Source organism: Stegostoma tigrinum, chromosome 4 (genome assembly GCF_030684315.1).
Source record: "Stegostoma tigrinum isolate sSteTig4 chromosome 4, sSteTig4.hap1, whole genome shotgun sequence".
NCBI lineage: Eukaryota > Metazoa > Chordata > Chondrichthyes > Orectolobiformes > Stegostomatidae > Stegostoma > Stegostoma tigrinum.
The window spans coordinates 29,699,055-29,724,180 of NC_081357.1; the positions used below are offsets into that span (position 1 = coordinate 29,699,055).

Sequence of the window (25,126 nt, forward strand, 5' to 3'; positions counted from 1 at the left end):
CCCACCCACAGCCTCCAACCTCATTGTTCCCCAACCCCGCACGGCCCGTTTCTATCTCCTTCCCAAAATCCACAAACCTGCCTGCCTGGGTCGACCCATCGTCTCAGCCTGCTCCTGCCCCACCGAACTCATCTCCACCTATCTGGACTCCATTTTCTCCCCTTTGGTCCAGGAACTCCCCACCTACGTCCGTGACACCACCCACGCCCTCCACCTCCTCCAGGACTTCCAATTCCCTGGCCCCCAACACCTCATATTCACCATGGACGTCCAGTCCCTGTACACCTGCATTCCGCATGGAGATGGCCTCAAGGCCCTCCGCTTCTTGCTGTCCCGCAGGCCCGACCAGGCCCCCTCCACCGACACTCTCATCCGCCTAGCTGAACTCGTCCTCACACTCAACAACTTCTCTTTTGACTCCTCCCACTTCCTACAGACTAAGGGGGTGGCCATGGGCACCCGCATGGGCCCCAGCTATGCCTGCCTCTTTGTAGGTTACGTGGAACAGTCCCTCTTCCGCACCTACACAGGCCCCAAACCCCACCTCTTCCTCCGGTACATTGATGACTGTATCGGCGGCGCCTCTTGCTCCCCAGAGGAGCTCGAACAGTTCATCCACTTCACCAACACCTTCCACCCCAACCTTCAGTTCACCTGGGCCATCTCCAGCACATCCCTCACCTTCCTGGACCTCTCAGTCTCCATCTCAGGCAACCAGCTTGTAACTGATGTCCATTTCAAGCCCACCGACTCCCACAGCTACCTAGAATACACCTCCTCCCACCCACCCTCCTGCAAAAATTCCATCCCCTATTCCCAATTCCTCCGCCTCCGCCACATCTGCTCCCACGATAAGACATTCCACTCCCGCACATCCCAGATGTCCAAGTTCTTTAAGGACCGCAACTTTCCCCCCACGGTGATCGAGAACGCCCTTGACCGCGTCTCCCACATTTCCCGCGACACATCCCTCACACCCTGCCCCCGCCACAACCGCCCCAAGAGGATCCCCTTCGTTCTCACACACCACCCTACCAACCTCCGGATACAACGCATTATCCTCCGACACTTCCGCCATTTACAATCCGACCCCCACCACCCAAGACATTTTTCCATCCCCTCCCCTGTCTGCTTTCCGGAGAGACCACTCTCTCTGTGACTCCCTTGTTCGCTCCACACTGCCCTCCAACCCCACCACACCCGGCACCTTCCCCTGCAACCGCAGGAAATGCTACACTTGTCCCCACACCTCCTCCCTCACCCCCATCCCAGGCCCCAAGATGACATTCCACATTAAGCAGAGGTTCACCTGCACATCTGCCAATGTGGTATACTGCATCCACTGTACCCGGTGCGGCTTCCTCTACATTGGGGAAACCAAGCGGAGGCTTGGGGACTGCTTTGCAGAACACCTCCGCTCAGTTCGCAACAAACAACTGTACCTCCCAGTCGCAAACCATTTCCACTCCCCCTCCCATTCTCTTGATGACATGTCCATCATGGGCCTCCTGCACTGCCACAATGATGCCACCCGAAGGTTGCAGGAACAGCAACTCATATTCCGCCTGGGAACCCTGCAGCCATATGGTATCAATGTGGACTTCACCAGTTTCAAAATCTCCCCTTCCCCTACTGCATCCCTAAACCAGCCCAGTTCATCTCCCCCCCCCCCCCCCCCCACTGCACCACACAACCAGCCCAGCTCTTCCCCCCCCCCCCCACCCACTGCATCCCAAAACCAGTCCAACCTGTCTCTGCCTCCCTAACCGGTTCTTCCTCTCACCCATCCCTTCCTCCCACCCCAAGCCGCACCCCCAGCTACCTACTAACCTCGTCCCACCTCCTTGACCTGTCCGTCTCCCCGGACTGTCCTATCCCCTCCCTACCTCCCCACCTACACTCTCTCCACCTATCTTCTTTACTCTCCATCTTCGGTCCGCCTCCCCCTCTCTCCCTATTTATTCCAGTTCCCTCCCCCCATCCCCCTCTCTGATGAAGGGTCTAGGGCCGAAACGTCAGCTTTTGTGCTCCTGAGATGCTGCTTGGCCTGCTGTGTTCATCCAGCCTCACATTTTATTACCTGGGAAACATCTCTGTCTCTGACTTGCTGCAGTGTTCCAGCGAAGCTCAGCGCTAGCTGGAAAAACAACACCTCATTTTCTGCTTGGGGACCCTGCAGCTCTCTGGACTCAATATTGACTTCAATAATTTCAGGGTCTAAACTCTCCCATGTCATAGCCCCCCTACCCCACACACTAGATCTTGTTATTGCATAGCATGCTATGACACACTGCTTGTTGTTAGTCACTAACAGTTCCCATTAACAACTATTCACCCTCACTGCCAGATTGCCATCAACTCCTTTGTTGATCCAAATACTCTTCTCTCTCTTTAGGTTCTGTCCTATCGTTTACTCCCTGCCCATTCCCTCTCCCTATTATCTGCATTTAAGCTGACATTTTCCTAGCTACCATCAGTTCGGAGGAGAGGTCGCCGAACCAGAAATGTTAACTCTGATCTTTTTTCTTCACAGATGCTGTCAGACCTGCTGAGCTTTACCAGCAACTTCTGCTTTTGTTTATTGGATTTCTACTTTGTACATCTGTGGTCCTTTTTTTTTAAAATAAAAAGCCTACACGAGGTTCCTTAAGTACCCAACACTTTTTTTATCTGTGATTTTAAATAGCTTAAGCCCATTTTAAAAAGTTTTAAGTTTGTTATTGTATTGCTTCTCTTCTGTAGTCATTGCTTAGCAAATAGATGTTGCTGTATTTTCTGAAAGCTGACTGGAAATGCTATCTGTCACAGTGAGCTGGAGCTGTTTTATGTTGACCCTCTCTTTTAAGCTTCACTAAGCAGGAGGCACTGCACATTTGTAAAGTTCTCGTGTGTTTCCATCCAGCTATCATGGCAATAATGTTTCCAAATGCCACAGCATTTTGTCTTAAAGGTCAGTTTAAAAAGTCACTAAAGCATCAGTAAAAGGATTCAAAATGAAAGAAATAAAATACAACCAGTCATCCTTAGTCATAGGAACAACTGCACAACATCAGCTTAAGCCACCTACAGATCTTTTGATCACAAGGAGTAGATTAGTCCCAGGCAAAGCTTAATGTTCATTGAGGCGTGTTGTTGAGTATGTTAGACCATAAGACCATAAACCATAGGAGCAGAAGTAGGCTAAATTACGATGAATACAAGCCCACCCTACTGACTGCTTCTTCTTTAGGCACTCCCTCCTTATCTGGTGTTAGCCTAGCAAAAGTTCTGTGGCCTCCAACAGCAGCATATCTTTCCTTAGATAAGAGGCCCAAAACTATTCACATTACTCCAGCTGTGATCTTACTAGTGCTTTGTATAGCTTTATTTTTCTCCCTTTTAATCCATTCCCATTGCAGTAAAGGCCACTGTTCCATGTGCTTTCCCTATTACCTGCTGAACTTGAATGATTTGTGTGATTTGTGGACAAGGATACTCAAATTTCTCTGTTCTGGAGCTTTTGTCTACTTAAATAATTAAGCTTCTCTACACTTGCAAAAGTGCACTCCCATATTTTCCCACATAACGTGCCATCTGCCACAGGTTTTTACCCACTCACTTAACCTGACGGAATCTGCAGAGGGTTACATTGTGTCATCCTCACCACTTCCCACTTACTTTTGGACTATCCACAGACTTCCCTATCATACTTTCAATTTTCTCGTCGGAGTCACTAACATATATTGTAAATAATTGTGGCCCCTGCGCTGGCTCGTGTGGCACCCCACCAGTTACAGGTTGCCATTCTAAAACTCACCCCTTCTCAGACCTAACTGGAGCAGGATATTTAATTTTGTGCTCTGAACTGTAGGAAAGATGTAACAACAAACACTCTGTGGAGTGGAGGGGTTATATTTTGATGGTTTGCTGCTGTGATTAGCAGGGCTTTGAACTAATTTAACAGGGATGGATTACAGAATGAAGGCACAGTAGGGGGTGATGCACCGAAGAATCACCCGGTACATCGAGAAGGCAGTGCAAATATATTCAATTTCAAGGTACAAGAGAGCTAGGCAAGACTGGAGAGCATTTATTTTATTGCACAGAGCCTGGCAAGTAAGGAAGATGACTTGAAGCTTTCCATAATAGGATGGGGAAGTGAAATCATTGCTATCAAAGACAAATGGTTGGGGAAGGATAAGAAGGATAAGGCAGCTCAACATTGAGGTGTGGAGTCTTCAGGCGAGACAGTGGGGGAGTGTGGTGAATGGTGATAAAGAGGATGTGGTATTTCAGTATTAATCACGGCATCAATTACTACAGGAAGGAGGGATGATATCTTACAAGGTCCCTCGTGAGGCCATTCGGCTGGAACTTAAAACCAAAATGGAGGCAGTCACTCTGCTGGGGATATCCAAGAGACCCCTTAACAGCTAGGGAAAAATAGACAAATAGGCAGATCTTGAAGTTTAAAAAGAATAGGGTAATAATACTGTAAGGCATTTCAACATCCCCAATATTAACTGGGGCTGACAAGGTGTGAAAGGTTTGAGTTGGGAACAGGGCAGAGCACTCAAATGTGTTCAGGGAAACTTTTTAAGTACTTAAGCACTTAGTGCCAGAAGAAAGGGCCTGGTACTGGACCTAGTTTTAAAGAACACTAGACAATAGGTGCTGGAGTAGGCCATTCAACCCTTCGAGCCAGCACCACCATTCATTATGATCATGGCTGATCATCCACAATCAGTATTCTGTTCCTGCCTTATCCCCATAACCCTTGATTCCTCTATCTTTAAGAGCTCTGTTTATCTTTTTCTTGAAAGTATCCAGAGAGTTGGCTTCCACTGCCTTCTGGGGCAGAGCATTCCATATACCCACCACTCTCTGGGTGAAGAAGTTTTTCCTCAACTCTGTTCTAAATGGCCTTCCCCTTATTTTTAAACTGTCCTCTGGTTCGGGACTCGCCCATCAGCGGAAACATGCTTCCTGCCTCCAGCGTGTCCAATCCCTTAATAATCTTATACGTCTCAATCAGATCCCCTCTCATCCTTCAAAACTCAAGTGTATACAAGCCCAGTCGCTCCAATTTTTCAACATATGATAGTCCTGCCATTCCAGGAATTGACCTCGTGAACCTACGCTGCACTCCCTCAATAGCAAGAATGTCCTTCCTCGAATTTGGAGACCAAAACTGCACACTTCTCCAGGTGCAGTCTCACCAGGGCCCTGTACAGCAGAAGGACCTCTTTGCTCCTGTACTCAATTCCTCTTGTTATGAAGGCCAGCATGCTATTAGCTTTCTTCACTGCCTGCTGTACCTGCATGCTTGCTTTCATTGACTGATGTATGCCTGACTCTCACAGTTGAGCAAGTGGAGATGTGTCATTGGGGAGCATTTCGGTGGTAGTGACCATAATTCAAACAGATCTAATTTATTTATGAATAAGGACATGAAGATGGACCAGAAATAAAAATTCTGAATTAGAGGAAAGACAGTTTTAATATGGTGAGACAAGATCTGTCCAAAGTGGACTGTGAGCAGCTACTTGCAGAAAAATACACCACTGAAGCAGTGAAAGGCATTCAGAAGAATAAAGTGAAACAGCAGGTCCAACATGTTCCTATACATGTGATGGGTGGGACCAACAATATCAGAGAACCCAAGAGATGTACAGAATTGGATAAAGGAACACAAGAACGCCCTAAAGGAGTGTAGAATGTACAGGAGATTAATCAGAAAAGAAACTAGTGGGGTAAAAAGCACTGACATTTAAAAGGAAAATCTGGTTTTACTTTATGGATATGTTAATTGCAAGAGAATAACCAGAGGAGAGTAAGGCATGCATCTTGACATCATTGCCTTGAGTGAAGTGCTGTTCTTGATGTATATTCTACATGCTTCTGTCATTTGTTAGGGAGTAAACCTGTTCAAATATGCCAAAGCACTGAGTATTGGTCAAGTTGTTTAGTCTCTAGTCATCCCCTCTTTGGTCGCTCTTTGTCTTAACACCCAAAGAGTTACTGATCTCACTGAAAAAGTCACATGATGAAGTTTTGACTGTGTTGTAGTACATCGTGCAATGTTGAATGTTTCTTGTGTCTAGAGTTTCAAGTACTTCAATTTTCCGTAACGCTTAATTAATGGGTTATGTGTTGATAAACCACATGAGTATTTACCTCTTGTTTAATAATAAATGTATAATGTTCTACAAGGATTGAGTTAAAAAGAAACCCACCCAGTATTACGTGTGCATCTGCAGTGCTCCACCAAGTGGTAGTGTTAGCCACAAATACAATTAAAATGTAATGCGGTCGTGTGAACATAAATGATGCAGTTCTAAAGAGGATGCAGGGTCTTTTAGACCCAAGGATGTACATACACAATTCGTGAAGGTGTCTAGCCAATTTATATTTTTTTAAAATGGAATTTTTGATTTTGCTATTAAGTAGCAAAGAAAGGAAATACATGCTAAATCTTCATAGCATGTGGTTAGACCTTGGTTAGGATATTGTGTTTTTTTTTAAATTCACTCGTGGGAAGTGGGCATTGCTGGCTGGTAAATGTACTGTTTCACATCCATGCCTGCCCTTGAGAAGATGGTGGTGAGCTGCCTTCTTGAACAACTTCAATCTATGTGCTATAAGTAGAACCACAATGCTGTTAGGGAAGGAATTCCAGGACTTTGGCCTAGTGACAGTGAAGGAAAGGTGATATATTTCTAAGCCAGTGTGAGGACGGGCTTGGCAGGGAACTTGTAAGTATTTCCATTTATCTATTGCCCTTGTTCTCCCAGATGGGAGTGATCATGGGTTTTGAAGGTGCTGTCCAAGGATCTTTGGTGAATTTCTGCAGGGCATTGTATAGATAGTACACACGGCTCCTACTGAGCATCAGTGTTGGAGGGAGAGGGTGTTTGTGCAAATGGTGCCAGTCTAGCAGGTCACTTTGTCCTAAGTGTCATGCAAAGCTTTGGACAGAACGCAAAGTGCTTCCTTAGAATGGTACGAGAAATGAAGGACTTGATACATGTGGGGAGCTTAGGGAAACTGAGGTAATTTTCTTTACAACCAAGAAGGCTAAAATAAAATTTGATAGTTATTCACAATATGGATGATTTTCATAGAGCATATGAAGTAAAAAGTATCCAACATGAGAGGATTGATAACCAGGAGAAGAAATTTCATGTAATTTGTGAAAGAACCAGTGCCACTCTCACCCCACCCCAGGAATTCAGCAGATTTGAACCAAGGCTTTAATAATGTCAAGAGCATAACCCAAACTCTGTCACTGTGCAGGTTAATACTGAGCAGGTGCTGCCTGATAGCACTGTTAATTACACTTGCTTGATGATCAAGAGTAGTTTGAGGTGGTATTGGCTTATTTGGATTTGTCCTGTTTTTGTTTTGTGTACAGGATGTACCTGGGCAGATTTTCACATTGATTAGATGCCAGTGTTGTAACTACTGGAAGAACTTGGATAAGTGAGTGGCAAATTCTAGAGCATATATTTTCAGTACCATTGCTGGAACGTTGCCAGGGCCTATGGCCTTTGTAGAATCCAGCACCTCTAATTGTTTCTTGAATGCTGGGAACCACCGGAGACCAAGACGGTCATCACTTGACACTTCTGGCTGAAGATTGCTGTGAATGCTTCATCGTGACCTTTTACACTGATGTGCTGGCAGATGTCACGTGCATTGATTCTTGTTGCAGTGTTCAGCATTTGCAGCTTTGATGAATATTCACACAGCCACCATACTGCTGGTAATTAAACCTGAGGGCAACCATAAACGGTCATATATGAGCTGTGGAGCAATCAATACCAGTTAAACGTGTGGACTCTCATCAGGTTTCCCCTACATGGGGCAGTGCAGTGTCAAAGTCACCGAGGTGTTGCTTTTTCTGTTTCATTATCTGCTGGCTTCTTAGCAACTCCATCTGCTAAGCGCTGACATTATGTTGACTAGTTTTCCTATTTGTCTTGAATGGCTAAAGATGTTAACTATGTTGAAAAAGCTGTTAATTTATGCAAAACACTTCGTAACAGAGTGTGTATATATAGGCAAATAATTTACATAACTCAGGTCCTGAGGAATTCATTGATTTGCCGTGATTAGATTACAGTTTTATCATCACCTACATGAGTCAGTTCTGATAAATGTAAAACAGCAATACCCTTTTATGAAGAAAGTTTCCTGAAGGTTCTCTGTGATTCTAAAATTAGCTCTGTGTGTAATATTTCTTGTCGACAAACATTCTTTTCTCTAGGGGCTGGTCCTCATCAGCTTCTTTTAATCTTCAACATGGACTCTTATCACAGTACTGAAATAACTAGAGGGCTCCTGAGCATTGCTCAGAGACATTGTTAAATGAATTAACTCATTCACTATTTTTCATTTAGTGAGCATGTAACTGTTTTACGTTCTCAATTGTTATTTTTGATTTTTTTTTGTGTGTTTTAGCCTGCTTGCAGTCAACAGAATAAAATGATGACAGCAACTTGAATATCCTTGTGCTCCTAAGATGCTGCTTGGCCTGCTGTGTTCAAGCAGCCTCACACTTTTTGTTGTACTTTGGATGTAAACTGCTGAGCAGGGGTTTCCTTTCCTGATATCATTTTAGCAGATACTGTTTTCCTCCTTGCAACTCTGCTGTTGTCACCTCATCCCCCAGATAACTACACTTGACCTCTCTTCCCTACAAACTGTCATCCATCACCAAGCTCTGTCTTCTCAAGTCTTGGAAGGTGCTGTCATCACCTAAATTCACGCTCATCTTTCTTGGAACTCCATTTTGAATCTCTCCAGTCAGATTTCTGCTCCTTCTACAAGATTGAAATGGCCATCATTGGGTTACAAATTATTTGTCATAAACTATTCATCCTTTCATTCAGCCTTTGACATGGCTGATTACCCCATTCTCTTCCCACACCACTTTTCCATTATCCAGCCTGATATGCCACTTGTCAAAGGTATGGCTGATTGTCTGCTTAAATTCACTTTCCTACAATGTCCACATAGCCCTCAGCACCCAAAAATCAGTCACCCGTTAAATGTTTTTAATGACTTAATGTCCCTGAGCCGGGGATTAGAGAATTCAAAGATTCACGCCCTTTAAGTGAGTAAATTTTTTTCCTGTTCACGTTCCTAAATGATGACCTATTAATATGTGACTGTAACCCCTAATTATAGATTCACCCGCTGGAGAAAACAGCCTCCTAGTATGAACTCTGTCAAATCTTGTACAAATTTTTGATCACTTCTGATTCTTATAAACTGCAGGGTAATAAGGCCCAGTCTACTCATTATTTCCTCACAGGCAGTCACCTCATCCAAGCAATCATTTGTATGGACCCTTAATACACCTGTTCAGAGATAAGCCATGCACACTACTCTAGGTACGGTTCTGTGTAATTGGAGCAAATTGAGAAATGCACATTAATGGGAACACAGGTTTATCGTTGATACGTGGCCCTCTGTAATTCCCGATGTTCAACTAGGTAATTCACAAAGATGAAGATAAAAGACTGAAAATTTTATGGAAGAATGGTGGCCACCTATGTAATGACGTGATTTAACATTTTGATGATGATCAGACAATAAAATACAGACTAATAACAGTATTATTATTTTTCTATGCAGCTCTTCTATCCTAGTAGAGATGGTACACAAATACCAATGTTTATTGTTCATAAAAAAGGAATCAAGCTTGATAACACTCATCCTGCTTTTCTCTATGGATATGGAGGCTTCAATATATCTCTCACACCAAGCTACAGGTATGTAGAAGATTTTGATTTTTTATTTTAAACTGGCAGATCACCCGTGGCATCATTCATATGATAAATACATTGCTTTGTGGTTGGGAGGGATGGGTGTATTTTCTTTAATATTACATTCTGCGGAATGGGTTTCAAGGTTTGACAAGGCTGTGGAGGGGAGTTTAAAGTTCTAATTCTCTAAGAAGTAAGAGGCCTTTAGGTGAAACTTTAATAAAAGTATTAAAGGATAAATCACTTTTTGAATACTCAAGTTACTGTGGGTTTTTTTAAAGAAAACATATTTTTCATTAGTTTTTCAGTTCCTAAGGAAAAGATATTTGGCAATTTTTTTTCTATAAGTATGAAACTTTTTTCACTTTTGATTTAATTCTAGGCAATGTCCGGAATAAGGTGGGTGAACTTGCAGCATGGGTTAGTACCTGGGACTTCAATGTTGTGGCCATTTCAGAGACATGGATAGAGCAGGGACAGGAAGGGTTGTTGCAGGCTCCTGAATTTAGATGTTTCAGTAAGAACAGAGAAGATGGTAAAAGGGGTGGAGGTGTGGCATTGTCCGTCAAGGACAGTATTACAGTTGCAGAAAGGATGTTTGGGGACTCGTCAACTGAGGTAGTATGGGCTGAGGTTAGAAACAGGACAGGAGAGGTCACCCTGTTGGGAGTTTTCTATAGGCCTCCGAATAGTTCCAGAGATGTAGAGGAAAGGATAGCAAAGATGATTCTCGATAGGAGTGAGAGAGACAGGGTAGTTGTCATGGGGGACTTCAACTTTCCAAATATTGACTGGGAACACGATAGTTCGAGTACTATGGATGGGTCAGGTTTTGTCCAGTGTGTGCAGGAGGGCTTGCTGACACAGTATGTATATAGGCCAACAGGGGGCGAAGCCACATTAGATTTGATACTGGGTAATGAGCCCGGCCAGGTGTTAGATTTGGAAGTAGGTGAACACTTTGGTGATAGTGATCACAATTCTGTTATGTTTACTTTAGTGATGGAAAGGGATAGGTGTATACCACTGGACAAGAGTTATAGATGGGGGAAAGGCAATTACGATGAGATTAGGCAAGACTTAGGGAGCATGGAATGGGGAAGGAAACTGCAGGGGATGGGCACGTTAGAAATGTGGAGCTTATTCAAGGAAAAGCTCCTGTGTGTCCTAGATAAATATGTACCTGTCAGGCAGGGAGGAAGCTGTAGAGCGCGGGAGCCGTGGTTTACGAAGGAGGTGGAAACTCTGGTCAAGAGGAAGAAGAAGGCTTATGTTAGGATGAGATGTGAAGGCTCAGTTAGGGCACTTGAGGGCTACGAGGTAGCCAGGAAAGACCTAAAGAGAGAGCTCAGAAGAGCCAGGAGGAGACATGAGAAGTTGTTGGCGGATAGGAGCAGGGTAAACCCTAAGGCTTTCTATAGGTATTTAAGGAATAAAAGAATGACGAAAGTAAGATTAGGCCTAATCAAGGATAGTAGTGGTAAGTTGTGTGTGGACTCGGATGAGATAGGGGAAGCGCTAAATGAATATTTTTCAACAGTATTCACTCTGGAAAACGACAATGTTGTTGAGGAGAATACTGAGATACAGGCTACTAGACTAGGTGGGATTGAGGTTCGTACGGAAGAAGTATTAGAAATCCTTCAGAAGGTGACGATAGATAAGTCCCCTGGGCTGGATGGGATTTATCCTCGGATCCTCTGGGAAGCCAGAGAGGAGATTGCCGAGCCTTTGGCATTGATCTTTAACTCGTCATTGTCTACGGGAATAGTGCCAGATGACTGGAGGATAGCAAATGTGGTTCCCCTGTTCAAGAAGGGGAGTAGAGACAACCCTGGTAATTATAGACCAGTGAGCCTTACCTCAGTTGTTGGTAAAGTGTTGGAAAAGGTTATAAGGGATAGGATTTATAATCATCTAGAAAAGAATAAATTGATTAGGGATAGTCAGCACGGTTTTGTGAAAGGAAGGTCGTGCCTCACAAACCTTATTGAGTTCTTTGAGAAGGTGACCAAACAGGTAGATGAGAGTAAACCGGTTGATGTGGTGTATATGGATTTCAGCAAGGCGTTCGATAACGTTCCCCACAATAGGCTATTGTACAAAATGCGGAGGAATGGGATTGTGGGAGATATAGCATTTTGGATCAGAAATTGGCTTGCTGAAAGAAGACAGAGGGTGGTAGTTGATGGGAAATGTTCATCCTGGAGACCAGTTACTAGTGGTGTACCGCAAGGGTCGGTGTTGGGTCCACTGCTGTTTGTCATTTTTACAAATGACCTGGATGAGGGCGTAGAAGGATGGGTTAGTAAATTTGCAGACGACACTAAGGTCGGTGGAGTTGTGGATAGTGACGAAGGATGCTGTAGGTTGCAGAGAGACATAGATAAGCTGCAGAGCTGGGCTGAGAGGTGGCAAATGGAGTTTAATGCGGACAAGTGTGAGGTGATGCACTTTGGTAGGAGTAACCGGAAGGCAAAGTACTGGGCTAATGGTAAGATTCTTAGTAGTGTAGATGAGCAGAGAGATCTCGGTGTCCATGTACACAGATCCTTGAAAGTTGCCACCCAGGTTGACAGGGCTGTTAAGAAGGCATATACAGTGTTTTAGCTTTTATTAATAGAGGGATCGAGTTCCGGAACCAAGAGGTTATGGTGAAGCTGTACAAAACTCTGGTGCGGCCGCACTTGGAGTATTGTGTACAATTCTGGTCACCGCATTATAAGAAGGATGTGGAAGCTTTGGAAAGGGTGCAGAGGAGATTTACTAGGATGTTGCCTGGTATGGAGGGAAGATCTTACGAGGAAAGGCTGAGGGACTTGAGGCTGTTTTCATTAGAGAGAAGAAGGTTGAGAGATGACTTAATTGAAACATATAAAATAATCAGAGGGTTAGATAGGGTGGATAGGGAGAGCCTTTTTCCTCGGATGGTGACGGTGAGCACGAGGGGGCATAGCTTTAAATCGAGGGGTGAAAGATATAGGACAAATGTCAGAGGTAGTTTCTTTACTCAGAGTAGTGAGGGAATGGAACGTTTGCCTGCAACGGTAGTAGATTTGCCAACTTTAGGTACATTTAAGTCGTCATTGGACAAGCATATGGACGTACATGGAATAATGTAGGTTAGATGGGCTTGAGATTGGTATGACAGGTCGGCACAACATCAAGGGCTAAAGGGCCTGTACTGTGCTGTTATGTTCTATGTTAAATTCTTTTCAAAAGTTTGCTGTATTCTCTGAAATATTTTTCACACCATTAATTTGTTTTTGATCTTTCTCCTCTTTTTTGACTTCCTGCAATTTTGCTTTCTATAATAGGAATTAACATAAGCTATGTACCGAAACTCAAATTTTGCAGACAGCAAGTGTACGCCGTCAATGATATTTCATTATATTAAAGTCAATTATATTATTTGCTGTGCTGTTAAGGAATAAAATTTAACAATAAATGTACAGAGAGACTTGTGGAGAAGTCCATCACTAAGGAGCATGACCTTTTAAAATTAGAGCTTGGCACATTACAGCAATGTCATCCAGAAGGGGTAGGGTAAACACTCTTCCAAAATGTTTTGAGGGTGCATCAGTTGAAACATTTCAAGACTACATTAATGTTTTTCGAGAAATCAAGCATATGGAGGGTTGTGGAAGCAAGATGGGCAAATGGAGTTGATAAACAGGGGAGTTAGACTAAGAACTGTGGGTGCTGGAGATCTCAGACAAACAAAAACAAATTCAGATCTGGTGAGATCGAATTGAACGTTGAAGTAAAGTCCTTTCCTGTTTCAATTCTATTCAGTCTAGCTTAATTTAATTGTAATCCATTACCTTTCTTAACATCTATTAACATTTTCCTTTTCACATTTTTTATTTTCAATTCCTCCAACTTCCTTTACCTCTTGCTACCGATTATACACTTCTATTTCTTTTGCCTTCAATCTTAAATAAGCTTAAATACAGCTGTACTAGGCACCTTGACTACAGTCATGTTTATATTGCCCCTTATCTTAATTTTTTTAAATCAACCTGTCAGGCATGTTATGACACCCCTCTGGAGCAGATGGAACACAAACCTAGGCCTTCTGGCCAAAAGGTAGGGACAACACCACCTTGCCACAAGAACCCTCTTTATCTTTATCTTTATCTTTATCTTTATCTCTGGTCTCCTACTAATCAAAACATCAAGTATACGTCCATCCTATTAAACTTGTTCTTAATTATAAGAATTCCATCAGGTCATCTCTCAGCTTTCGCTTTTCTAGAGGAAAGTACATCCCTCCTCCCACCACACCCCCCGCCCCCCCCAACCCACCCCATGCATGCGCACGCACCCTTTCAAACTAAAGTAACTGTGTACAAAGTTTCAATCAGTTGTAGGCAGTTTGGTAGCATCTAGTTATCTCACACCTTCTAATGCAGAAGTGTGGCACTGAGGAGAAACTTATTCCTAATTAGATAAGAACTTGGTACACCGCTTATTCTAGCAGTTTGGAAAGTATATTTTTAGGTAGGTTGTTGAGCTTCAATTGAGGATCTAAAGTATTGTCAAGCAATTTTAAAAAAAAGTAGGCACGTATAAATATTTTGTGTATCTATCTTATCACCAGATGATATTTCACATCATTAATGAGCTGAGAGTGGACAAGTCCATGCAATGATACTGATATTCAAGCATCTGCTTATTAATTACAAAATTCAAAATTGTCCGGGCTATAGTCTTCTGATCCTTAATGCCAGTCACCTGATCTTGTTTGCACTGCATTTTGTGACTCATATGAACCTTTGTAATCTAATATCAATATATTTTAATTGATTTCGGATGTGCCGGTTGTAAGAAAATAAGATTATTACCATTTTCCTGATATTGGCAGGGAATAACTTTGTTAGCAGAATTACATACAGTGCAATATACAAAGCTAACTGGGTACCAGTTCAAACGCTACAAGCTAGGAATTGCTTTTCACACCTACACGATAGGAGAGGTGGCATCCAGCTTTGTTTATAGGATCTGGTGGTCAGAATGGTGAAGAGGAGGGTTGCTGTCTTTCTTCAGGACAGCAAGAATAGACCTGGTCTTAAGTAGCCACCTGGGTCACGCCAGTTCTTCATTACATAGCAATGAGCAGCATTTCTGCAAGAAAATTAATGACCACCTGTGCTGTGCAAGGCTAAGAATCCTCTTTCTTGTTGCTACCTCACATTCACTCTAACTCTGTTATTGCACCACCTCCCACTAAGATTTATGGTCTACCAGCATTCACTATTGCATCTAGCATTTCCCTCACTCACTTTCGCTCACCCAGTACCATAAACTACTAAACCTTCCTGCCTTCTGTGCTACCTAGTCAATCACTTGGGGCACTCGTCACCTGTCTGTGTATGCAAGTCAGTGTGTGGATGCATTGATGTCAGATTCTGGAAGCCTCTGCCATGCATAGACTTTCAGAAGCCCATGTAGTCAGCTGGAAAAATGAGACAAAACATTGCTGGTGGGGGATCTAAAACCTCAAAAGTTGCAGTCTCAGCATTACTAACAGTCTCATGTGCTAGTGGCAGTAAAATAACAGGATATACCATATGAATAGATCGTAGGAGAAATGCTGTAGCAGGGAGGAATTCAGTTTCCTGGGACATTGTGACCTTTTCTGGGGAAGATGGGACCAAGTAAGATAGGTTGCATCTAAGTGGGACTAGGACCAATGTTTTTGTTTGGGGTGGTGCTAGTATTAATAGTGCTGTTGGAGTCGGTTTAAACTAGAAAGGCATGGGGCTGAAAACCTGAACAAGGAGACAGGAGGACAAAGCAAGGATAGAAACAAAAAAAACGCAAAAATCAGAAAAAACAAGAGAGGAAACAAATGGGTCCAGAGTAAAAATTAAAGGTAAGATAACTAATAGAGTTAAAAAGGGAGGTCTAAAGGCTTGCAAATACTGTGCATTAAAACACAATGAGGTAGATGTATTGGCACAGCAAATAAATACAAACACTTATAATTATAGTTGCAGTTACAGAACCATGGCTTCAGAGTTACCAAGGATGAGAACTAAACCTTTAAAAAGGACAGCCAAAAAAAAAAGGTATTAGAAGCATTGTTAGTAAAGGAATATTCCTAGTGAGTTTTGAGAAGATTTGTAGCTCAGGTTGAGGTTCTGGATGTGAGTTTGCTCACTGAGTTTCGTCGCTGTTCTAGGTAACATCATATCATCAGTGAGCCTCCAGTGAAGTGCTGGTGTTATGTCCCGCTTTCCATTTATCTGGTTAGGTTTCCTTGGGTTGGTGATGTCATTTCCTGCATTGGTGATGTCATTAACTGTTCTTTTTTCTCAGAGGGTGGTAGATGGGCCCCAAATCAATGTGTTGTTGGTGGAGTTCCAGTTGGAATGCCATGCTTCTACGAATTCTCGTGCATGTCTCTGGCTTGGCCGAGGATGGATGTGTTGTCCCACTCAAAGTGGTGTCCTTCCTCTCCTCTATGTAAGGACACTAGTGATAGTGGGTTATGTCTTTTTGTGGCTAATTGATGTTCATGCATCCTGGTGGCTAGCTTTCTGCCTGTTTGTGACAAAAACTACATTGGACAAACAGGCAGAAAGCTAGCCACAAAATGACATGACCCACTATCACTTGTATCCTTACATAGAGATGAGGAAGGACACCACTTTGGGACAACACATCCATTCTAGGACAAGCCAAACAGAGGCACGCACAAGAATTCCTTGAAGCATGGCATTCCACTGGAACTCCACCAACAACACATTGATTTGGAGCCCTCTGAGAAAAAGAACAGGAAATGACATCACCAATGCAGGAAATGACATCACCAACCCAAGGAAACCTAAACAGATAAATAGAAAGTGGGACATAACACCAGCGCTCCACCGGAGGCTCACTGATGATGTTACCTGGAATGGTGACTGATTATCTGGGAACAAACCTTCCAGCTCAGTGAACCAGCTTACATCTGGAACAAAATAAAGACCCACTCTCTTCTGGACCGAGAGGAGGAGAGCGCTGTGTTGGAGGTGGAAGGAAGCCATCTGGTTCGCTGTGCACCTTTGCAAACGGTGGATGTTAATGCTGGCTTCGGCATAACGCTGGTTCAGGGGAGCAGCCAACCTGCAACGATGGCTGTGGCAAGCGCTCGTGCCCCAGGTCAGGGGGTCCGGAACACCATCCGTGTTTCCGTGAAGAAGGTGGATGAAGGTGCACCTGTGCACCGCACCTACTTCGAGAAGAGGGTCCTGTTGGACTGTTGTGGGTTCGCTGCTGCGGACACTTACTGCCTGCAGGAATTCCCCGGAGGAGGTTTTTACGACGTGACCTTCAGGAGTGCCAAGCTTTTGTGAGCGCTTCCTGGAGGTTTTCAAGGAGAAAGGAGGTGAGGGCCCCCTCTCTGTATTGACCGCTATCCCGCTGTTCGTGATGCCAGCACAGAGAAGCCGTATGGTGACTGTACACATGTACAACCTGCATGTGCCAGCAGTTGATGTCCTGACCTTCCTTTGGAAGGTACGTGAAGCTGGATGGGGACCTAACTGACATCATGGACCCCTTTGGCATCTGGACCAGTAAGAGGCAGGTCAAGGTGACGCTGAGGATGGGCACGGACAGGAACGTCGTACACCCACCGTCCAGCTTCGCGATCGGCGGGAGCAAGGGCTACCTGACCTACGCAGGGCAACTTAAAGTCTGCCATGCTGTGGTAGGTCAGGTCACGTGGCGGCTGACTGCAAAGCCACCATCTGCAGGGAGGAGGGACACCTTGCAAAGGATTGCCCACAAGAAAAAAGCTGCAACCTTTGCGGGGAAGCAGGCCACCTGTATAGGTCATGCCCGCAGCGGGGCACCACCTACGCCCAGGTCGCCAGCAGGGGCAATGCAGGGCCAGACCCCCCCCCCCGGAGGAGAGGAAGATACCAAGGCCCTGCAAGGACCCCACTAACGTGCAGGAGGGCCCAGCCCCGCAGGATGGGCCCCGAGGCCAGCAAAGCGCCCTTGTAGGCTCTGCTCCCACCCAACAACCCGGAGTCGATGGAGGCGGCGACAGTTGCCCCAGGGGAGTTGACGACGGTCCGGAAAGCGAGGAGGAAGGTGCGTCGGCGGGCACAGGAACCGCAACCATCAGGCGGGAAGAGGCAGCTACAGGGGGGCTGTAAGAGCTCCTCTGACGAGGGAGATTCGGAGAGGGCCCGCTCAAAGCAGAAGCTAAAGATGTCAAAGGAGAAGGAAAGCAGCACCATGCTTCCAGGTAACGGGAGGCGTTCTGAGGCTCCCTCCGACACCCAGTCACGTGCCGCTGGGGCACTGGAGGGCCCCCCGGAACTTCCAGGCGGGAAGGAGGAAACAGCGCATCCCCAGCCTGACCCAGAGCCGGACTCTCCTGCCTCTGTACCCCTGACGGGGGGATGCCACCCGGAAGGCAGCAGGGACGGGTTCCTGAGCCTGGAGAGCGTCCAGCAGTTAGCCCGAGCAATGGGCATGAAGAGACAGAGGGGCTGGACCTTGGACTTGGACTTGGGTAGGGTACTGCGGTCACTGCCCACAATGGGGGTACGAGTTGCGAGCACTAATGTGTGCAGCGTCAAGTCCACCGCAAGATGTGTGTCCACATTGGCCTACCTGACCACCATCATGGCGGTCCTCCTGCCTCCACAGGAGTGCGGGATACCGCACCTCAGCAGGTACGGGAAATGGTCCGGCACCTGGACCTGTGGGCCTTCGATCTGGTCGGGAGGTAACAACTGTCGCTCCTCGGGCCTGGCTATTCTGCTGCGGGGCTGCGACTTCACTATCTCTCAAGTTCAGGAGATGGTGGGGGGTGCCTCCTAGTGGCTGACGTCACCTACAGAAACGCTCCCCTGAGGCTGATCGACGTGTACAACCCAGCGGTACGGAGTGAGCAGTTGGCCGTCCTACGGCGGCTTCGACCCCTGCTGGCTACATCCTGGCCGGCCATCCTAGGCGGAGACTTCAACTGCACCATCGATGCAGATGGAAGATCCGGCGTGGGGACAGCGGGTCGGGGGAGTCAACTGGACGTCACGTCCACATTCCTAATGGGCACAGTGAAGGACGCCAAGCTGCTCGACGTCTTCAGCACCCCTGCAGACGGAGCGCAGCGGAGGTACACCTGGTCGCGGCCAGACGGGTCTATCCGCTCCAAGGATAGACTTCCTGTTTGTGTCACGGGCGTTCTTGGTCAGGTCCACCGGCGTCGAGCCGGTGTTCTTCTCTGACCACTGCCTCCTGCTGGCCGACTGTCACTTACAGGATGACCAGCAGGCCGGCAAGGGGACGTAGAAGCTCAACACGACTCTGTTGACCCCAGAGAATGTTGAGGAGCTTCAGAGGGAGTACGCCGGTTGGAGAAACCCCTCTTTGAGTCTCCAGGCGACTGGTGGGAGACGGTGAAGGAGAACGTCAAGAGGTTCTTTGTCCTCGAGGGTGTTCGGAAGGCAAGAGAGAGGCGGGGAAAGCTGTCGCGACTCCAGAAAAGGGTGCAGAACCTGCTCCTTCTGCAGTGGATGGGGGTCAGTGTCACGGAGGACCTCCGCGAGGTGAGGGGGCAGCAAGCCTCTCTCTTCGCCGTGGAGGCCTCCAGGATAATCATCCGATCCAGGGTCCGCTCCGTGGAGCAGGACGAGACGTGCTCGCGTTTCTTCTTTCAGAAGGTGCACAAAGAGAGCTCTGTGCTTAGCCGGCTGAAGGAGGATGACGGCTCAGTGACGTCGTCTCGGCCTGACATTTTGAGGATCATCAGATCCTTCTATGCCGGACTGTACGACACGAAGCCCACGGACAGCACGGCCTCTGAGTTGTTCCTGTCGTCTATCACGGAGGTCTTCGACAATGGCACGAGGGAGTGGCTGGACCGGCCAATATCCCTGGACGAGCTGACCAGAGCCCTCAAGTCCTTGGAGAGGAATAAGACTCCCGGGAGCGACGGCTTACCGGTCGAGCTGTATTCCGCTCTGTGGGACCTTGTCGGCCAGGACCTGCTGGAGGTGTACGATAGTGTGCTTCGGGCAGGGGAAATGTGCAAGTCCATGAGGAAGGGCATCATCACCCTCGTTTACAAGAGGAAAGGGGAGAGGAAAGAAATTAAGAATTGGCGTCCTATTTCACTTTTGAACGTGGACTACAAAATCCTGGCCAAGGTCATTGCCAACCGGGTCAGGTCTGTCCTGGAGTCAGTGATTCACCCTGACCAAACCTGTGCTGTGCCGGGGAGGAAGATCGCTGAGAGCCTCGCGCTCATCAGGGATACGATCGCCTACGTGCAGGACAGGCGGGTGGACACCTGCCTCATCAGCCTGGACCAGGAGAAGGCCTTCGACAGGGTCTCTCATGCTTACATGAGGGACGTCCTCTCCAAATTGGGGTTCGGGGAGGGTATCCGCAATTGGATCCGGCTGCTCTACACCAACATCGTTAGCACAGTCTCGATCAACGGGTGGGAATCGGACAGTTTTCCCGTCAGATCTGGAGCCAGACAGGGCTGCCCGCTCTCTCCTACCTTGTTCGTGTGCTATGTGGAGCCCTTCGCCACATCCATCAGGAAGGCCGTGAGCCTGAAGGGCGTGACTATCCCAGGCAGCGGAGGCCTTCAGGTCAAGACCTCCCTGTACATGGACGACGTTGCTGTCTTCTGCTCCGATCGTCGGTCGGTGAGTAGACTATTGGACATCTGCGGCCAGTTTGAACTGGCCTCGGGTGCCAAAATCAATAGGGGTAAGAGCGAGGTCATGTTCTTCGGGAACTGGGACGACCGCTCCTTCATTCCCTTCACCGTCAAGACAGACTACCTGAAGGTGCTGGGTGTTTGGTTCGGTGGAGCTGGGGCGTGCACTAAGACTTGGGAGGAGCATATCACCAAACTGAAGCAGAAGCTGGGCAGGTGGACGCTCCGGTCCCCCTCCATCGCAGGTAAGAACCTGGTTGTCAGGTGCGAGGGGCTTTCGGTACTGTTGTATGTGGCGCAGGCCTGGCCTATTCCCTGGACCTGCGCCGCTGTGGTTGCCCGGGCCATCTTCCACTTCATTTGGGGGTCGAGGATGGACATGGTGTCCCTGCGGACCCGGTACAAAGACCTGGAAAATGGAGGAAAGGGCGTACCGAACGCCACCCTCGCCCTGATGGCTACCTTTGTGTGCGGCTGCATCAAGCTGTGCTTACATCCTCAGTACGCAAACACCAAGTGTCACTGCTTACTGAGGTTTTACTTGTCCCCAGTGTTGCGAAGGATGGGCCTGGCCTCGTTGCTGCGGAACGCTCCGAGTAGTTGGACCGTCCCGTACCACCTGTCCTTCGTGGAGAAATTTTTGAAAGGAAACACCTTTGACCACAAGGCCATCAGGCAGTGGTCAGCACGTAGTATCCTCCAGACCCTTCGGGAAAAGGAGAGGGTGGCTCCCGTTGTGTGGTTCCCCACGCAGACTGCCAAAGTCGTTTGGCAGAATTCCTCATCGCCAGAACTTTGAAACAAGCACAAGGACATTGCTTGGCTGGCGGTGAGAGGGGGTCTGCCAGTGAAATCCTTTATGCACGCCTGGAATCTCTGCACCACTGCACGCTGCCCTCGAGGCGGCTGCGGGGGGGGGGGGAAGAGACTTTCGATCACCTCCTTCTGGAGTGTGCCTATGCACCAGAGGTCTGGAGGGGGATGCAGTGGTATTTGTCGAGGTTCGTCCCGAGCAGCTCCGTGACACAGGACTCCGTGCTGTACGGGCTGTATCCTGGGACGCACACCGAGACCAACATCAACTGCGCCTGGAGGACCATCAGTGCGGGGAAAGACGCTGTTTGGTCTACCCGCAACTTGCTGGTCTGCCAGCTGAAAGAACTGACCCCGACCGAATGTTACAGACTGGCGCACTCCAAGGTCCAGGACCACGTGCTGAGGTACGCGCTAAAGCTTGGGGCAGCCGCCGCCAAGGCACGGTTGGGGAAGACCACTGTATGAAACCCCTCGTCCAGAATAGTAAAATGGGCCCTATTTGGTAATTGGGCCCAGCTGGCGCCTTCCCCACCTGGTCAGGGGGCCAACTGGGACTGTGCGGGGTGACGACTGCCGGGGTATTTTCTTTGCTTTGTTTTTTTTTTCTTCTTTGTTTGTTTTTTTCCTTTAGTTGGTGTACGTACCCCCTGGGTAACCCGGAGCAGCCTGCATGACTGGGTAGGTGTATAAATATCTTTTTATTTTTTGTACATCTTATGAATAAAGTATATTTTTTCAAAGAAAAAGAAAAAGTGACGAAACATCTGAAAATGAACCTTCCAGCTCAGCGAGCAAATTTACATCCAGTGGAATATTCCTCCCAAAAGGGACATAGAATATTGGCTTGAAAAATCACGTAGGATCTATACGGGTATACATACATAAGAAACACCAAGGGGCAGAATAGTGACGTTGTCTTTAAGGCTCCCAAAGAGTAGTGGAGATGTGAGGAAATCTGAGATATGTGCAGTAAGGTTGCAACTGTAATCACAGGTGACTTTAACTTTTATGTTTAGATTGGACACACTAAACTAACATTGCCATTGTGGATTTCCTGGAGTGTGTACCTGATGGTTTTTGACCAATATGTTGAGGAACCAGCGAGAATAGGCAATTCTAGATATTTTTAATCATCCTGACCAAATGTTATGTAACCCCTCTCGAGGATGAGGGGACTTGAATCCAAGCTTCTAGCTCACAGGCAGGACACCACTACTAATCTCTAAGAGCCATAATGAGAAGGTTATTTTTTTGGCTTGTACTGTGTAATGAGGAAGGATTAATTAACAACCTTATTCAGGGTCCCTTTGGGAAGAGCAACCATAATATGATGGAAGTCTCCATTAAGATAGTGATTGAGGTTTCTGAATCTGAAATTAGAGTCTTCTATTTAAATAAAGAAGACTGAGGGGTATGTGGCACAAATTGACCAGAATTTATTGGGAAAACTTTGTTTTAAAGGAAAAAATGAGGTTGATGGTGGATAGGCAGTAGTTCATATTTAAAGATGATGTGCTTAAATTACAATAGTTTAGTCCTCTTGGCACAAATGTAGGGAAAAAAAAGTGGGTCAACCATGAGTTAGGGATAGTATTACATTTAAAGAGGAGACATACAAAGTTGTCAGAAAAAGCAGCAAACGTGAAGAATGGGAGCAACTTAGAATTCAGCAAGAGAGGACAAAAATTTAGATTGAAGTTGAAAATAGAGTAGGAATAAGATTGCAGGAAACAAAGTCATTGTCAAAGCTACTATAAATATGTGAAGAGAAAAGGACTACTAAAGACAAATGTTTATCTCTTACAGTCAAAAGCCAGGGAAATTGTAAAGGGGAACAAAGATGAGTTAAATACTTGCTTTGGTTCTGTCTTCAGCAAAAGTGGGGACATGTCTCCAGGGCCTAATAATTTCCATCCCAGAGTACTAAAGGAACTGGCCCTCGAAATATTTAACACAATGGTGGACATATTCCAAATTCTGTTGATTGTGGAGCAGTTGCTACAGATCAGAGGGTGGGAAAGCAATCCTGCTGTTTACAAGGGAAGGGAGGGAAAGAATTACAGACCAAGTAACACCAGGAAAATGCTAGAATTTATAATTGAAGATGTGATAACAGCACATTAAGAGCAGTATACGATTGGACAAAGCCAGTGTGGGTTTATGAAAGGCAAAGCATGCTAAACAAATTGGAAATATTTGAGGATGTAGCTAGTAGAATAAATAAGGGAGAACCAGTGAATATAGTGTATTTAGATTTTTCAGAAGACTTTTGATAAAGTGCCTCGAGTTTAATGGGCAAAATTAAAGCACCGGGAGTAGAGGCTAATATATTGGCATGGATTGAGAATTGGTTGATAGGAAACAGAGTGGGAATTAATGGGTTCTTTTTTCCAAGTGGCAGGCAGTGACTAGTGAGATGCAGCAAGGATCGCTGCTTGGGCATTAGCTGTTCCAGATGTATACAAATGATCTGGATGAGGGATCAAATGTAACATTTCCAAGTTTGCTGATAACACAAAACTGGATGAGATTGTGAGTTGTGAGGAAGCTTCAGGATAATTTAGACAAGTTACGTGAGTGGGCAAACACATGACCGATTGCAGTACAACACAGCTAAATGTGAAGTTATACAGTTTGGTGCGAGAAACAGAAGGGAGGAGTATTGGTTAAGCAGTGATATCCTGGGAGCTGTGGTTATTCAAAGGCATCTGGGTGTCCTTGTACACTATTCTCTGAAAATAAACAGGCTGGTGCAACAAGCAATTCAGAAGGCAGATGGTACATTGGCCTTCGTTGCAAGAGTATTTGAATTCAGAAGTAGGAATGTCTTACTGTAGTTGTACAGGGTCTTGATGAGACCACACCTGAAGTATTATATGCATTCTTGATTTCTTTGGTTCGGAAAAGATATACTTACCCAAAAAGGGAGTGCAGTAGAGGTTTGCTAGACTGATACCAGGGTCGGCAGGACTGTGCTTTGAGGTGAAATTTTTTTGACTGCACTTGGTTTTTTTTAGCTAGAGTTTAGAAGGTTGAGAGGAGATACAGTTGAAACATATAACATTCCAACAAGGCTGGACAAATTAGATTCAGGGAGGATGTTTCCCCTAGTTGCAATGTCTAGAACCTGGAGACACTGTCTCAGTATACAAGGTACAGAGAGTTTAGCATTTAGGACTCGAGAATATGAAGGCCAAGTCTCTGATTATGTTCAAGAAACAGGTAAATACTTTTTTTAGATTTTAAAGGATTTAAGAGGTAGGTGGAGAAAGTGGGAATATGACAGAGATAGAGGAACAAACATGATAATTGTGAATGGAGGAACAGCTTTAAAGGCTGAATGGCATACTTCTGCTTTCTGTTTTTCAATGTTAATAATGAGATGTTTACGTCCACACACTTGGACCTCTTGCTGCTTACTAATGAGATTCTCATCTAGCCATTAAAACCTCATTTTCAAAATCACACCTTTTTATCATGACATTGAGTAACTTTAATTATTTTCATTCCGCCATATTTTCCCAACTGCCATCATTGCCCACGTTGTTTGGGGCCTAAAACTTCATTCAATATGCTTAAATGAAAAAAAACAATTAATTGGGATAGCATAGTACATTCAGTACTTGCATAAAATTGTATAAAGACAAATACAGATTAAACTGTGTTTAGTCATGATATTACTCTATGTGTACTTGATGTAAAATAACAACTCCCATCTTAGCAATTTTCTCAAAGATTAAGTGTACAGGAAAAAGACATGTATCCACTTACAATTACAAAGGGATATTATTGTTATCCTCTAGATTATGCTGTTTGTAGTTAAAGCATAGGCATTATGGGTAGACCTTTTAAAAGTGAAACATTTAACTCGTTCCATAAG

General features: G+C 45.7%; 1 protein-coding gene across 2 annotated transcripts in view; it reads left to right on the plus strand.

Moving 5' to 3' along the window:
* LOC125452453 (prolyl endopeptidase-like) overlaps positions 1 to 25,126 on the plus strand; it is a 162,466-nt gene that overhangs the window by 98,161 nt on the left and 39,179 nt on the right. For both annotated transcript variants that reach the window (XM_048530880.1, XM_048530881.1), the window contains exon 11: positions 9,622 to 9,758. In XM_048530880.1, the coding sequence (XP_048386837.1) occupies positions 9,622 to 9,758 (137 nt within the window). The remainder of the gene's footprint in view (positions 1 to 9,621; positions 9,759 to 25,126) is intronic.